The sequence below is a fragment of the Cryptomeria japonica genome, chromosome 6 (genome assembly GCF_030272615.1).
Source record: "Cryptomeria japonica chromosome 6, Sugi_1.0, whole genome shotgun sequence".
In the NCBI taxonomy this organism is placed as follows: domain Eukaryota; kingdom Viridiplantae; phylum Streptophyta; class Pinopsida; order Cupressales; family Cupressaceae; genus Cryptomeria; species Cryptomeria japonica.
The window spans coordinates 342,757,143-342,773,337 of record NC_081410.1 but is presented as its reverse complement, the minus strand read 5'-3'; the positions used below and the strand labels follow the sequence as shown (position 1 = coordinate 342,773,337).

The window sequence follows — 16,195 nt, the reverse complement described above, 5'->3', positions numbered from 1 at the left end:
AAAAAATCCTAAAAATCGTAAAGAGTCCTGAAAAAATCTAGAAATATTGAAAACCACAAAATCCAAAAGCATTGAGAAAACACACAATACAAAAACATTGGAAAACACAAAAAACCAAAAACATTCAAATACGATCCTGAAAAAATCAATCAAAAACATTCAAACACGATCCTGAAAAAATCAATCAAAAACATTAAAATATCAATCCACAAAATCCGAAAAAAATAAAAAAAACAATAAAAATCAATTAAAAAAAACTAGCAATAAAATGTCTCGCAAGAATCAAACACCCTAGCAGATATCCAACAAATGCTTCGAACGAAGTTAACAAAGGATACAACTATGTAAGCAACAATCTGCAATCAAATAGATCAAGTTGTCTAATCAATCGATCCATATCAAGTGATCATTATTTTGTCTTAAACAAAAGAGGATACACTCGAAATCAGGTAGGTTAGTCTTAAACGGGTTCCACACTTTCTGAGATCAGATATCATCAACTATCACCTCAAGCAATCAAAATGAAGACACAGATCAGTATGGTTGCTGAATATTATCCTAGTTAGTATTTATCTTTTATCATTTGGCAACAAATTATGTTCGTATGCTACTCAAGGATGTCCACAAGTGACTAGAGGAGCCAACATGGTCATGATCTTTTCCTTTGTTTGTTGTTTGTGGTGTGAACCAATGAAGTTTTGGGGCAAGAGTGTCTGTGTTGGTACGTTCATTTGGCAAATATCCTATGCAAAAGTCAAGGATAGTTATGCTTGTGACTATTGCACATACCTCAACTCCTGACACAATTCCTAGAGTGGAGGGTTCACTCCTTGTCTGCTACATGTTTGTTTCTTCAATGAGTTATCTTTACATCTTGGTTCCTTATACCTTGATGTGCAAAGCTCCATTGTTACATAATAAGGCTTAGGGATGAACACATATTGTGCTATGAATAAAGACTCAAAAGTTCGTGAAAACCATCATCTTCATTTTCAATCTATCATTATTAATCTATCATCTCATATCAATCATCCTCAATTGCTTCTAATTCTCATCTTTCATTCTATTTCATTCTAAAGTTCATTCTCTCAAATTCTATCTCAATATCATCTTCACATCACCCATCTCTATCTCTAATCAACTAACTATTGTTCTATCTCACGTTCTTCTTCATTGGAGAGACCATTCATACCTTTAATGCATAAACAATCTCTTGAGGGGCATTACACCCTAAGTATCACCGAGGCATACCGGGGTAGATTTTTTTTTCATTTTCTTTGAAACAACATCGTTCCAACATTGTCTTAAAGAGGGGCAAATGTAGACACCTAAAAATGTCTCATTGATCACGTACTAATTATTCCTCTTTATCGATTAAATAATTCTTTAATTCTTTAATTAATCTAATTAATCTTATTCTTCTAAACTCATATTTCTTCATCATCTTACTAATTATTCTATTTCAATTTTAATTTCTAATCAATTAATCATTTAACCCTTTTCTAAATATTAATTATTTAATTAATTGTGATTTAATTTCTTTAATTGGATAATCTTTATTATTTAACTAAATTTAATTTCTAAATAATTAAATAGTTTTTTTTTAATTATTTAATTAACTAATTTATTCTTCTAATTCAAATCCAAATTCTAAATTCCCAAATTCTAATTTCGTCTAATTTCATTAATTCTTCTAATTCAAATACAAATTCATATTCTTCCAATTTTGTCTAATTTCAAATACACGTGTATTTCAATTTCATGATTTAAAAGAATGAAATTCAATTAACATTCAAAAATTAAATTAAATATCAAAGTCAAGTTCTAAATATATTCAGATATTAAATTGATTTATGAGAATTCATTATCATGCAAAGATTAAATTGAATTTCTAAATCAAGTTCAAAAGCGTGCAAGATGGAATTGAATTTCAATAAAATATCCTACAACACATGTCAAATTAATAATTAATTGATCAATTCAATTAATTGATTAATTAAATAATTCCTTCAAATTCTCTCCAATCATTTATTTATATCTTCTAATTTGCTTTTTTCTAAAAAGCATTCAATCGGTCATCTCTAGTTAACAATTCAATCTATTTAATTGATTAATTAAATCATTTTGTCAATTTCCTCCAATCATTCTTTTTCATCTTTCAATCAACTTTTTTCTCAATCTATTAACTCATTAATTTATTCAATCTATTATGTTCCACCTCCAAATCGACAGTTTAAGTATCAATCAACATGTGAGCTCATTTGAGTTCCACCTCTCAATCAATCCTCTCAAAAAATCTATAAATTCAAGATCAATTCTCCATTTTCAACAATCACGAACAATCACGACCTTCAAAATCTTGTGTCATTTGCAAGTTACCAGTGCAATAGCTGAGAGCCATCATACAACAAGAAGTAGAAGAACAATGGAAGCTACATGCGATCATGGAATAGGGAGTTTGTGATTGAATATTATAAACCCTATTGCTTTGTTTGCATTATTTCATTGATATTTGTTCGGGTTCTTTTAATTAGATAGGAATTCGTGATTTCCCTTTAATTCTCGTTAAGCAATGATGAATTTTATGCATAAACAGTTGTAAAAGAAAAAAACTTTTCCCTACTCTAAATCTAGGTTAATCAAATAACATAGATCAAGATAAATATAACATAATTTAGATTAAATAGTTAAGAGTTGAAGGCATTGAAAATATTGACTTAAATGTTAAATTATAGAAAATAAACATGATAATGAAAGTGCTTAGAGCTGTATGCTAAAGGAAGAAGAATGATATGACACTAAATTTTGGATGTCTTGGGATGAAAAATGATCCTCTATGTTTGCATGTTAGCTCTAAATATGAATAGTCTACACACTTTGTGAGACATTGTTCCTCAGTCTAGGTCTTTTTTGTAGGTGCAAATTTGTCTTGTAACCCACAAAAATGATTTGACTATCTTTATACTCTTGCTTTTTATTTCACTTGATCCACATCTATTTGCTTTACTATCTAAATCAATAGTAATTATAAATACCTTTAGAGGGTTGCCAAATCATTATGGTTCATGTTCTCATTGGTCAACCCATAGAAAAAGCCTAAATTTATAGTCATGCTAATGATTGGAAACAATAATATTCAAACATGCACATGTGTTAGAGTGATGCAATGCATATCTAGATTTGTTTTAGCACATTAATCAAAATATTTCCAACACATTCTTTTTTGAATGTGAATGATTTAATGAATAATAATCAAATGCTTAAAATGGATGCAATTGAATACCTTTAAATATAAGTACATAACAATAAATTGCACAAACATGTTTAATTGATTTTAAATAAGAGAGAAATGAACACATGAAAACAAAATTAAATTTAGAAATTTAAAGTTTAAAATCAAATATTTGATCATCTTCAACCTACAAAAATGACCTTATATATAGAAAAATAAAATAAAACAAATAATAGATATATTAAATTATATGTATGTATAGAGATAATAATACATAATTAAGACAAAGGAATCTAATTTTAATCAAGACAGAAGTAAAGGAGGAAATAGCACGGGTATGCAAATTTCAACATAACAACATTTGTTCCTCCGAAAAAATGGAGAGAAGGGTGGGCAAAGTTGCATAGGAGGCACGGATTGATTAAATGGGGAGAAGGGTGGGCAAAGTTGCATAATAGGAGGCACGGATTGATTAAATGGGGAGAAGGGTGGGCAAAGTTGCATAATAGGAGGCACGGATTGATTAATCGTTTTTCCGAGCATAGAGACTTGCAGGGCAGTTAGAAATGGGTAGCGTGGAGGGCAGTAGAAATATACGTGTTGAATAGGGTGGAGTGACATGTATTATAGGAGATTATAGAGGGAGCTGTCGACCTTGCCCTTACCCTCGACCTTGCCCTTGCCATCGCCATCACCATCGCCACACTGCTTTGCCCTTGTTGTCCAACACGCAGAGACGGAAGCATTCTTCCGTCATGCACATCGTATGAATTGTGCCGCTGCCGTGCAATGGTGGACAGAAACGGGAACGCAAATACCCCAAGCTGGATATCAACTTCAACTTGATGGGCGAAGCGAGCAGCAGTTTTACAGATGGAGAGACCGCTGGGTCATATCCCCGGCTCCTCCTCTTGTTCCATTGAGCGTCAAAGGTACGACCACCTTTCTACTCTTGATAACAATATTGACAAGAGACTAATAATGGAGAGGAGCACCAGTGGTGGACGAGGGGTAGCGCCCGCAGCAGCGGAGAACAGCGTGCAGAAGGGAGGTCCTCTTCTCGAGAGGTTTCGCGCTGTTATTCTCCGAGAGAAGCGAAGACAGGAGGAAGAAGAGGATGAGGAGGAGGATGATGATTTTGAGGATGATCACAAGAGAGAGAGGCCGCGGAGGTTGGTAGACGAACAAATTATTGTTGGCGTTTACAAGAATGCCCTTGCTGAGCTGACCTTCAACTCCAAGCCCATCATCACCGATTTGACAATTATTGCCGGGGAGCACTCTCATGCGGCCAAGGGCATTGCTGCCACTGTTTGTAAACACATCTTGGAGGTATTCTTACGTGCCTTTTTTAAACTTGTTTACAACTCCCGTAAAAACCTTACATGCATTCCCTTTCTTCTCAATTGGAAAATCAACTAGATTCCACTGCTCGGTTTCATCAACGTGAACAAACCCTTCTAATTCAGAGGTAAAATAGAAAGCTTCAAATCATGTTATGAGTACAAAACGCTCCGGATACCAGGGCTGTACCTTTAGGTATATACTGTATTGCATGCTCAGGCCACATCGTTTTTCGGTCATTCATGCACCGGTACAACTAATTAAACCACAGAGCTATGGAAAGAATTGGGGATCAGTTGAAATCACATGCTCTGAAACTTAGGTGGAAGAAATCAAGTAGGTCCCTTTTCAAGTACTCAGTGTCACAAAATGAAAGGCTTCCTTTAGCTCTATCGAACATTTGTATGCACAAAATTATTTATCCTCGTGCAACAGGCATCTTAAACATGTGGTGGCACTCTCAAGAATTGGTTCTTTTTTTAAAAGAAACTTTCCTGGGAAAACCCTAAAAAATTAAAATAATCGGCATCTATCAATGATTTTGATACAGGCTTAATTTGAGATGTATAAAATGAACGACGGATATGCATAATTGTATTTTACTCAATAATTTTTTTATCAATATGCAAATTATTGTCAGGTAGGGAGGTGATGGATGGACATGACAAACATGGTGCCTTAAAACAAAATATAAATAGAAGTTGGCCAAAATTTAAGGCCTGCAAGGGCCCAAGGTGAGGGGTATATAGGACCTGAGGTTAAACCTGAAGTTTAGTGTTTAAAGAGTTCTATATTTAACATGGGGGGTTAAGGCACAATCATGCGGACCGAAAGATAGAAAATGAAAAATTAAAAATCCTTTGGGTGAAATTTATAAGATCTAGATTTAAATTGTCCTTTTTTGGTTTCACTTTCTATATAGCTCTCACTTTACTGTAAAAGTTGGTCTTAAAGGAGAATTGATTTAATTCTTACTTTTTTTGATAACTGCGTTTTAAAGTCTGCAGTGCCAAAGCATACCAGAGATTATTTTTCCGCCACCTATCATAACTTACTTCTCTATCAAGAAGGGTGTAATTTTATACCCTAGGTTTGTTAATCAGATTTATATCCTTTGATTATGCCCTAGATTGTAATCAGATTTGTAGCATTTTAATAAGTCATCATTCAGTAAAAATCAGAAACGAAGTAAGTAAACAGGAGACAAACACACATACCCTGGGAAAACCTCCAAGGAGGAAAAACCCAGCATTAAAGACCCACAGGTCAGATTATATATTCTCCTCTAAGATCACAAGTACAATACTTAGCTTCTTCGTCAGATCTGATCCTTTTGTATGGCAGATCTGCACTTCTAAGTTCTTCAAGTCTGTACCAAAACAGCCTATGTCCTCTTGAACAATTTCGCACTCCTCCTTGAGAATTCACACCTTATCAGGCAGAGCTAATTCACTTTACTTGGAATTAGAAAAATGAATATATTTGACTTGCAAAGTGTCTTTCATTTATATGCACCTTTAACTCTTATTTGCACGTCGGCCTCCTTTAAATTTTGGCGCCAATATATATTATTGTGGCGTGTGTATTTAGGATAGCATGAAGAATAGGGCTAGGCATAGACTTGGGGTCACGTTACCCTTTAGGATAGGGCCCAGACCTAAAAGGGTTCGGATGTTGCCTTAAGGCAATCCGAACCCATATATAGCCCTAGTTACAAACAACAAAGGGAACCTACCATGTAATGAATTTTCATCTCACAAATAAGGATCCAAACATCTCTGTAAATATTGTTGGAAAAAAAGGTAAAAAATATTGATCTATACAACAAAGTTTGTATTCAGGAGATCAAAAATTGAGGTACCGAAGTTGATAATATCTATTCTCAGTACTAATCTTAACTTAAGCTTTTCTATCAGGAAGGGGTCTTTCCGATGAGTGACTTTCCATGTGGCGAACAAAGATAAATTCATGTTTTTTTAAAAACATTGTTGAAAAGAAATGAAAATTATAAATTGGGTACAAGTTATACAATGAAATCCAAATAGAGGGAAAATTGCTAGAAATAACTAAATGGAATAGTGATGAGAAATACAAGAATATGCTGTAATTGTAATATTGATAAGAATAAATTAAAGCCGCATGTTGCGTTGACAATTGTTTTGCTAATGCTTGTCAAAAAGCATAATTTACAGTCACATCCATAATTATCTTTATAATAATCTTTTGATTTAATTAGTGAGGAATGTTTCCCCATTATTTCCTCCCAATACATAAATCACTAGACACCAATGCATATGAATGAAACAACAGAAGCACAATGAGAGGGCCTGTTTGATATTGACGTTGATTTTTTTCATGATGATGTGAACTTCTTGACATGAATTTTGAAGGAAGCTTTTTAAGAAGAATTTTCATTAATAACAATGCACTTTAAAAGTTTAGATGAGGCCTCAAGAGAGGGCAAAAAGGTATAATAAGTAGCCAAAAGCTGTAAAATTTTGTTGCCCCCCCAAGAGTCGATACTTAAGGAGGATAAGAAGCCATATAAACAACAAAAAATTTAAGTATATTTTATTTGAAAATATATGGACACCTAGAAATGGAAAACCAAGGTGTTCAAATAAGGTAATATAGATGAATAAGCCTTCACATTTAACCTATGATGCAAACTAGTTTCTCAATGGAAGGCGTACAAAGATGTAGAAGCTTTCAAAATTGGAACATAAACTCTAAACACAACCATTCTTGTAATTTTCTCCTTTCTTGTAATTATCAACATTGTTATAAATCCTTCATGTATGATTATATTTGGAGCCTCACTGACTGCATGTAAGCTTGATTGAGGTGGATTTCAGTTCACTAGCTTATTGACCACATGCACAGTAGACTAGTTGAAGTGGATTTCACATGCTGAATTATGGGACAATGTGTGTATGCACACTAGACTTATTGAAGTTGATTTCACATGCTGAATTATGTGACAATCTTTGTATGCTTGTTCTGATCTAACCAGCACACATACTCATCCTTGTGGTTTCATTTAATCTACACTATTGAAAATTGTTCATCAACTTATCCAACAAGGAATTTTATTCTCTAGTCCAACCACTCAAAAACTAACACTATTATCTTCTTAATAAAGAAGATCCATCATTAACTGAGCTCATAGCACAAGATTCAGGGATGTTGACATTAGAGCATTGTTGTTGCCCTAATTTTGTTTGAAATTTCAACATATGCACAAGAAAATAGAAGGAAGACACTAAGAGGTGCATAAGGGATTTTGTCGAGAGACCAATGGTGCATTTAACACCTATGTGGAGGTATGTTGGAGTAGCAGGAAGTTCAAACAAAAAGAATGTGTTTCTCCAAGTAGGACCTTGACAATGTTTCCGACTCTATGAAGAACCTCCATGATTCTTAGAAACCCTATCTTCTGTAAGTATCTAGTTGCTCTCCTTCCATGAACACAAACAATAACCTTAATGTAAAGGAGAGGTGATTTTAAGAGATACTATTGAATGCCATTGAATAGTTAGAGAGGCATTTTCTACAGTATAAACTCAACAATAGAGGTTGCCTTTCCTAAATGCAATTCACACAAGACATCTTTTACAATTGTTTGCAAGATCCTAGTTCAAGTCCTAATTCACAAACAAGGGTTTTCCAAGGAGTCTTTTCCAAAAACCAAGAGCTCACATACAATGGAGGAAAAATGAAAAGTTTTTCAAATAGACTTTCTCTTACCTTTTTCTTTCAAATTCTTAATCCCAAATTAGCTTTTCATTCAATTCCCATTAGAACTAGATATGGATTAGATATCTTGCAAAATAGATATTTTCATTTCAAATGAATCAATGGTTAAAAATAAATATCTTTACAAAGAACTATTACCTTTTATTTAAAAGACCTGCATTTCCTTTTAATTTAACTGCATAATTTTTTCGATATTGAAACTAAGCAAATGCAACATATGAAAACCAGGTAAACTCATGCAAAGCACTCACACACACTTTATGGGGTTACACATCATACGAATCCAGAAGCGACATTGACATGAATCATGGTTTTATAGGGCACATCTTTCAACTGGCAATTGATTGAGACAGGGATTTCAAGCTTAAACATGTATACCCAAATCAGTTGTCTTCACCAAATCTTGACTGCCACCAATGAGAGTAAATCCAAGATAGTTAGAGAATTCAGTAAGAAGAGGGCCCATGTTCTAGAGCTAGTTGATTATTTATCTCCACTAAGCTTTAGTATAGGCAAGAAGAGGATCAGTGGGAGGTGGCCAAAGGAAAGCTAACTCTTGAGGATTTAGGCAAGGTTGAGTGCCCTCCCACAATTGTGGGAAGCTATAAATGTAGGACATGAATCATTGTGGATAGGCGGAGGAATCAAGTTGATGAGTTGAAATCCTTGAGTCGGAGTTAGTAAAAGACTTGGGTGCAATCCCTAGCCAAGCAAATTAGGATGGGAGAAAATTTTGGCCTTAAAATTTTGGAATTTGGATATATGCATAGCAAAAGGAAGATGCTAAGAGGTGCATAAGGGTATTTTATTGCAGACTAAGGATGCACATAACACCTGTGCAAAGGTACTAGTGGGAGTACCAAACTATGTGTGGCTTTGGATTCAACTTTAATTGTGATCGCTATTACGTGAAGAACATAGTTACCCAAAGATTTATACCCTAATCTTTGATATATGTCTCCCATGTCAGAAGTGTGTTTCCATCTTGGAATCCATATGGTGATGTCTCAGTTCAAATGAAGGTTCTTTGTATCTCTATTTGTCTCCTAGAAGCTTTCCTTGAAAAATGGGAAGCTTCCTATAGAGGTTTATCAAATGTATCATATAAATTACACAAGATTTATCTAAAGTGCTAATTTGTGTTTGACAGAAGCTAATTGTACCAAAGATATACCCTAATCGACTTGTAATTCTCTATTTTTTTGTATAAAATATTACTAGTGTTTTTTAGCAATAAAAAAAATCAAATCCCTACAAAGAGATACAATAGTAAGGCTTAAGATTTGTGGATGCATTGAATTTTTATCAATTGGTTGAAAATATAGTCATCTGCATAGACCCTGTACCACCCTTTAAAATAATTATATTCTCCAAGTGACTACAGGTTTAAAGCTAATTGACTTTATTATGATGATGATTATCAAATATCATTATAATAAATCTTTTCTTTCATTGGCATCTATTTCAATACTTTAAAATGTTTTTTAATTTTTAAGTATTTTAGTATTTCTCATTCTTAGATTTGCGCGTGCATTGAAGTGTTATCAATTGGCTGAAAATATAGTCATCTGCAAAGATCCTGTACCACCCTTTAAAATAATTATACCCTTTAAAATAATTATATTTTCCAAGTGATTACAGGTTTAAATCTAATTGACTTTATTATGATGACGATTATCAAATATCATTATAATAAATTTTTACTTTCATTGGCATCTATTTCAATAGTGTAAAATATTTTTTAATTTTTAAGTATTTTAGTATTTTTCATTCTCAGATTTGTGCATGCATTGAAGTTTTATCAATTGGTTGAAAATATAGTCATCTGCAAAGACCCTGTACCACCCTTTAAAATAATTATATTCTCCAAGTGATTACAGGATTAAATCTAATTGACTTATTTATGATGATGATTATCAAATATCATACCACCCTTTAAAATAATTATATTATCCAAGTGATTACAGGTTTAAATCTAATTGACTTTATTATGGTGATGATTATCAAATATCATAATAATAAATCTTTGTTTTCATTGGCATCTATTTAAATATTTTAATTTTTTAAAAATTCCTTAGTATTTTAGTATTTTTCATTCTCTAAAGTTTATCTCCATTGTTTATTTTTTATTTTTTATTTTTTCTAAATTTAAATATAATATAAAAATATAAAAATTGTATTTGTGCCATCTCTAGGTACTTATCTTGAACTTTTTCTGATAATGACATGTCCTGTAATCATCCCTGTCTCCTGTACCAGTACCAGCTCTCATGTCATAATAACTATGGTGAAAAATCAGCGGCAAACTAGGAACACCACCATTGCTGATTCTTTCTATGAGTTGGGGAAACAATATCTCTTGTAATGACATAGTTATTGTTGTCTTATAAACACAAGCAGTAGCCTTAATGTAAAAGAGAGTTTGTTATAAGAGATCATTGGATGCTAGTGAATAGATAGGAAGAGGCCTATGCTATTGTAGTAAGAGCAAGTGTGAGGAGCCAATTGAGGCTTTCACTTGTTTTCAAACTATTTATCTTATAGTAGCAAATATCTAGGAAAAAATGGGAGTTATTGTAGCTTAGACTGGTTGGAGACCAATATTTCAAAGACTTGGGCACGAATCCCAAGGAATGGGAAAGTTATGTTTTTAATGTGTTAAGTGAGGAGCTCGGGGTCATCTTCCTTTTCATTAATAAATCAAGTTTTTAAAATACATATCTACCAGAGTGCCATATTTTCAGTGATCTGGGCCACCTGAGGTGAAATTCAACTACAAAAACCAGAGGAACAGATACTCTGAACCTTATATTCACCTTGCCTTCAACTATGAGTATGATATCTAGTTAATAGATACATAACAAAGCATAGGACTGTATGCAAATAAGATAACCAAAGAGACTTATACACCCTTCTCAATCAAAATGTGGCCACCTGGACCACTAGCCACATCAAAATTCAAACTGGGATTGCTTGGTCAATAAGGAGATGAACAACGCATTTGCTCCTCTCCATTCTCTCTTTGTCCTCATGCAGAGATGGGGCCTTGAGAGGGGCGTTCAAAATTGTCTCCACTTCAAGCAATTTGCATCTTTCTTCAGCAGCAATACTTCTAGTAGCCACTAACATTCTCTCTGCTACATTTGACAATCATTGAAAATGAACCTCCTGTTCGTGAATTGGATGCATGCAAACAAGATTTTGCACCTCATACCTTGCTACTGGGAGTGGGTTTCCAGAGAAGGGCACAAACACTTCTAGGGCTTAATAAAGACACCCTAGGAAATCCTTCTTGCCAGTGTGTTAGACCAGCCTCTTAACCAAAAAAAATATCAAACAGATTTGTGATGAACATTGATGACATGTCAGTGTTTAACCTTGCTACAGTTTCAGCTTCAAGAAATTCAGAACCAATTATTTGCTTGATGGTGATATAGTACCTCCCAACTGTTCAGGAATATTGAAAATGATGCTTAGGTGCTGGTCTGAAACAAGGCCCCAGAAAGACATTTCTCTGTTCTTGCTGTAAAGATGGAACAATAGCTCCAATTTTGAAATGGTAGGGGATTGACATTCATCAGATTGAGACAGATGAAAGCATGGAACCAAGCCACTTCAATATAAAAGCCTTTCATCAATGCTACACATGGGAGTGGGAGCTGATCACTTAATAATCACACATCAAAGCCAGCTTAAAAGTATGAGGATATTTCATTATTTGGTGAGGGGCCAATGAACTTATATCCATATTAAAAGAATCTCACTTCTCATAAAGACCATTCCATCTAATCATAGAGGAGCCCACTGTAAGTGATTCTGTTAAATCTATTGTATAGTTTGCCAAAAAATCTGGGATGCCATTAGCTTCTTAATAGCAATGGCAGAGGATGTATGTTTCTAGGGTGTCAAGGAGGGGCCAAGCTTGACAGAAAAAATGTTTTCAAGTGTTCAATTTGAGACATTTTGCTTTGGATAGTGTGAAATATGAGCATTGAATCACTTTCAATATAAACGGCTTTAATTTCATTATGAATCACCAATTAGAAATTCAAAACTAGTGCTTGAGCTTCAACTTCATTATTTGTTACACACAATTTTTTTCAAGGTCACTCTAACTAAATATTCAGAAAAATCCCCAGTGACATCTAACACTCGAAGTGCCAGGATTACCTTGTGAGGTGGCATCAAAGTTCAAATTTAGAGAGTCAGTGGGTGGGGGAATTTATTAGGCACTCTTTCTTGATAGAGAGAGGGAATGATTTCTTAGTGGCCCTTGAATGGGTAGAAACTTGAGTTGCAGCCAAGATTTTAGCATTTCTTGATCCCAAAAAGAATTTTTATTTCATAAATTCTACCTTTATACATTACCACTTCTGATATGACAATCTCACATTTAGCCATCAATGATTCAAACTCTATGGCCTTTTCATGGAAAATTCTTGTTTACAAGTGGTACTTTCAAGTAGAGGTTAGGCATTAGGGATCTTGTGAAGAATAAATAGTCCCACTGAATTAAAGCAGTTTGAACTCTTTAAGGATGAATGGAATATTCATTGGCCGATGGTAGAGTCTATCTAATTGAAAGGGGCATTTCATGATGGCTGTAATTGCTTTCCCTGTCCTTTTCCTTTATTTATCTCTCATGTCATTTCCTCCACTTGATCTCCTAGGCTATGGATTTTTGTGAGGTGGTATTTTAGGTGATTGATGCTTTCTCTCATACAAAAAACCCAATAATTGTAGGTCATCATGCCTTTGTTCGCACTTAATTCACCATGTTTTCAATTGGGTTTATTGCCATATTGCATAATGCCTTCCCCTCTACTGGGTGAGATTCTTCCACAGTTGTATTGCAAGTGTAGAAAGAAAGAAACAAAGAAATCATACTAATGTCCACAAATAACCAAAAGTGGGTCAATGGGACTTGATAGTATATTAGTTACAATAGAAAGTTCTAGGAAGAGAATCCTAGAGAGGCCCATGTAGGGGAAGAACCAAAAGCAAAGATACAATACAACTGTGGACCGGTCCACACATGGTCAAGAAACCAATACAAATAGTCAAGTAGGGGGAACAAGAACCCCAAAGAGTGTAAGCTAAGGAACACTTGAGAGATAGAAAATTCTTATTGAGTATCACAAACCAGCTTGAAGTGGAGGAGTCATTGCTATTATCGTTGATCTCTGTGAAAGGGTCATTACAAGATCTTATATCAGGGAGTGCTTAAGAACGAAAGTGCTAAGTTGGGAGATTCTGAGAGGAAGCAAGGTGCTCCCTCTAGAACACACATATAACATTTAAGCCTGAATTAACTCCTACAGTAGTGAAGAATTTCAAAATATGTGTTCGTCCCTATGGCTCGGGGGTGGCGAAAGATTAGATCTATGTTGTTAAGAAGGATCCAACCCATGCCGTTGGTAAGAAGTAGAACCCAAGGGGGGAACATGTTGGGGTAGAAGTTGTGAGGAACATCATCTCACAAGTCTATCTGTGTTTGTGTGAAGTAGCTGTATCCAAAGGCCATTTAGAGCTATCAGTCTCTTGTATGTGTGGAAGGAGGAGGTGTGATCAACTTGGATCCTATGGGCCCCTTACAAGGATCTGTGCCAAAGTGTAACAGTAGCCATAGATAATGGGCTAGGACTGCTGGTTTAAATATGTAAAGAAAGTAGGAGTAGTAATGCTTGAGTCCTTATAGAGCTAGTACTATATAATAGGATCTCGTACTAAAGTGTGATGGCAGCCCATAGATAATGTAATGTCCCCACTTTGAAAAAGAATTTAATAATAAATAATAATAATTAAAAATTAAAATTCAAAAGAATAAAAATATAAAAGAATATAATTAAATATCTATATAATTAAAATTTAATTAAGTTAATGAATGGTCAAAAGACATGGAATGAAAAGTTGTGACTCCCTCAAACATGCGATATAAAAGGGAGAAGAGAACCTCATTTGAGAGGGGGATAATTTGGAAATTAGAAGTGCAGATCTGTTTTAAATAAAGTGCAGATCTGATTGTGAAAGGTTGTGTTCCTTTCAAAGGCCAGAAATAATGAAGAGTTGCACTCTTTCAAAGGGTGCCTGAAAGGATATGTCTCTTGCCAAAGGGCATACATGATGAAGAGGCATGACCTTTCCCTCATATTGAGAGATATAAAGGAAAGGAAGCATCTAGTGAGATCATCATCGATCAAATCAGATCAGAACTGTTATTAAGTTACAGGCGGTAACATCCTTGTTCTTGGTGGTATGCATGGGGATGTGCTTAATATGTATGCTTAATATATGAAGCCTGATAATGTTCTTATGTAGAATTTAATAGTAATATTAATATAGACTGCAATATTTATGACAGTCATACTTAATTACATATTTATTCATAATACATTAGAAGTTAATGTACTCATAGCCCCTTTAGAGGAGAGGTTGGTGTTGTGTAGGGAGAGGCAGAGTAAATCCTCACAAGGTAGGTAAGTTCCAAGATGGATAAGGACATGTATTTCCAATTCCTCGAGGGAGAGCCCCAAGATGGGTTTGAACATGCATTCCCAATGCCTTGAGGGAGCCTGCTTGTAGATGGTTTCGAAGCGCCCTACGACAAGTAATTTTCCATCCTCCTTCGGGTTGATGTTAGGAGAGAAGTAAGGAATCAGGGCCTAAGTAGGTTAACTGTCAAATGTATTTCTAATTTAATCTGATTGAAATAGTGATTTATGTTAATCATTGGAAATTGACAGCCTCCCAAAAAGGGGACATTATAGATAAAGGGCTAGGCACTGCTGGTTTGGAAATCTCTAGAAAGTAGAGAGAGTTTTGCTTGAATCCTTATAGAGCTAGTACTATATACATAGGATCTCATACTAAATGGGGCATTTGAAGATGAAGTGCTCTTTCGTCACCACCTATTTGAGGGAGCAAAGTGATAGATCTGGTTTTGGGAAAGAGTTTGATGATCCATTTCAATTTGTAATTGGTGGGAGACACATTCATTGACCAAGGGAAAACCTCAAACCATGTGACAAATGATGCTACAGATGGTGAGGATGACATGAGATACCATCTTCCACTTGTAAGAAATGCTCAATGTAGATGAATGGCACAAAAAGACAGGTCCTTGTGACTTGGATGTATAGTTTATAAATGTCCCCTTAGATCTTGTTTGAAGGAAGGAGCTTGTTAATGTTACTGTAGCTATGGTCGGATTCCTTCAGGCTGACATAGATAACATAAATGTCTAAGTGGCCTATCGGCCTTATACATTTATATGAGCCGATTCATATATATATTAAATATGAAAATGTAATTAAGTATTTATATATGCCAACTAGCATATACGATTTGCTAATAATTAATAATCACTTAACTAATGGGGCCGACTTGGAAAGTCCGCCACCCCTTGCATTGGGTCGTGTTGATTTGGAGAGTGCCGACCCTTGGTTAAGGGGCACTATCGATGTGTATAAAGGGGATCGAATCTCCCTTCATTGAAAACATACATTACACATCAGCAGTTCGACATACTCTCAGCAAGATCACATATATCACATATACATCAGTCCGATATTCACCCATCTGAAGATCAATTTCACACACAGCAGATTGAACAGTATACAAGGCAGATTGAATGTCATAGATCATCCTATAGCAGTCTGTGTATCCTACAGCAGTTCAGATTGTATATACAGCAGTCTAGGGTGAATCGATTTATACATATAGCTTCAAGAAGTGAAGCAATCTTGTAAAGACATACCTATATTTGATAATATAATCAGAGACTTTTGTTGCTGGGGTTTTCACCTTCAAGTTGGAAGGTTTTCCCAGGATATATGCTGTGCAATTTTGTTTGAATTGTCTTAC

General features: G+C 34.6%; 1 protein-coding gene across 2 annotated transcripts in view; it reads left to right on the top strand.

Annotated features, from left to right (window-relative positions):
* The first annotated feature begins 3,629 nt into the window (after positions 1 to 3,629).
* Positions 3,630 to 16,195, top strand: part of LOC131077999 (uncharacterized) — a 49,433-nt gene continuing 36,867 nt past the window's right edge. For both annotated transcript variants that reach the window (XM_058015631.2, XM_058015620.2), the window contains exon 1: positions 3,630 to 4,564. In XM_058015631.2, the coding sequence (XP_057871614.2) occupies positions 4,106 to 4,564 (459 nt within the window). In that variant the 5' untranslated portion in view covers positions 3,630 to 4,105. The remainder of the gene's footprint in view (positions 4,565 to 16,195) is intronic.